The sequence below is a fragment of the Sinocyclocheilus grahami genome, unplaced genomic scaffold (genome assembly GCF_001515645.1).
Source record: "Sinocyclocheilus grahami isolate Dianchi unplaced genomic scaffold, SAMN03320097.WGS_v1.1 scaffold4301.1, whole genome shotgun sequence".
Lineage (NCBI taxonomy): Eukaryota > Metazoa > Chordata > Actinopteri > Cypriniformes > Cyprinidae > Sinocyclocheilus > Sinocyclocheilus grahami.
This window is the reverse complement of record NW_015509267.1, coordinates 9,968-11,111: the sequence shown is the minus strand read 5'-3', so window position 1 is coordinate 11,111 and position 1,144 is coordinate 9,968. Positions and strand designations below refer to the sequence as shown.

Sequence of the window (1,144 nt, the reverse complement as noted above, 5' to 3'; positions counted from 1 at the left end):
TGAACCCGGAGCACTTTCCGTCGCTGGAGCAGGCAACGGCCCCGACGTCGGCCCCTGGCGAGGGCTCCTCGGGGTCGCTCTGGCAGCCCTCGTCGCCTAGAGAGTTCTGCTTGCTGAGCTTTGGTGCCAACAGCTTAACAAGCTCAGGGAGGTGGAAGAACTCAGCCTCCCGCTGCAGCCGTCCTCGCTCCGGGAAATGGTCCGGAAGGACGAGCTGCCGGTCTCGCATGTAATCCAGAATATAACGGAACAGGAATCCGTCTCTGTCGACGAAATAACGGCCCTTGGTGTCGCGCGCCAAGCTCTCGGTGCTCTTCTGGCTGAACATCTCCCACAGGAGGGAGTCCGGCACACTTGTTAAAGTCGAGTAGCGGGTGATATACACCTGACCCCCGACGTTCAGCTCGATAATTTCCGGAAAAGCCAGTTCCTGGACAGGAAGGCTAATAGCATTGTCAGGTAAAGCCATGTTTACTAAAGATAAGATAATACTTAGTTAAAGTTTTACAAAAAGTCAACTTGGGAACAGAAATGTACACTAAATGTGAGCCGAGTTTAAAATATCAATACTGTAGTGTCAGATATATCCCAGTGAACTGACTGTACGCCTCCAGTTCACCATCACAGCCGCAAAACACCATTTACGCATTATAATGATCCTTCAGTAATGGGTTTTAAAAATGTAAATTGCGCACACGTGGCTCTGAAACGCTCACCGATGTCAAACGCTGCCGAGCAAAAACTGGCTTTTCAGATGATGTCCCTTTCATTCGTCTATAATCGAAGGTCCCAGACATATAGACAACGTCCAGTTCACACGAACCTACCGTGGGTGCCGTCTAAAGAGCCCTCTGTGAGCGCGTGTCAGGTGTTGTCAGGTAATGTGCACCGGAGAAACGATGGCTCTGCGCTCTGCAACCGGACCATAATCTCCCCGAGCCGGCCACGCCCCTGCGCTGCGGCGTCATCAGCGCTAGCCCCGCCCCCGCCTCATCCGCACACACTCCAGAGACTCGTTTCTGCACCTAGTGCTCTTCAGTGCCATTTCTTATTCTTTATTGTCTCTACAATACAACACATTCTGAGGCATTTCATACAGCTTTGTTTACTTTGTGATTTATGAAGAACGAAGGCTAATTACTTA

At 51.0% G+C, this 1,144-nt stretch overlaps 1 protein-coding gene across 1 annotated transcript; it reads right to left on the bottom strand.

Annotated features, from left to right (window-relative positions):
- Window positions 1-5: 5 nt before the first annotated feature.
- Window positions 6-933, bottom strand: LOC107576762 (BTB/POZ domain-containing protein KCTD16-like; the record flags this gene model as incomplete). The annotated part of the gene is made up of 2 exons (XM_016262895.1): window positions 717-933; window positions 6-474 (listed from the first exon to the last, which is right to left on the bottom strand). A coding segment is annotated over exon 2 (464 nt), but the record flags the coding sequence as incomplete, so codon positions are not given.
- Window positions 934-1,144: the final 211 nt, after the last annotated feature.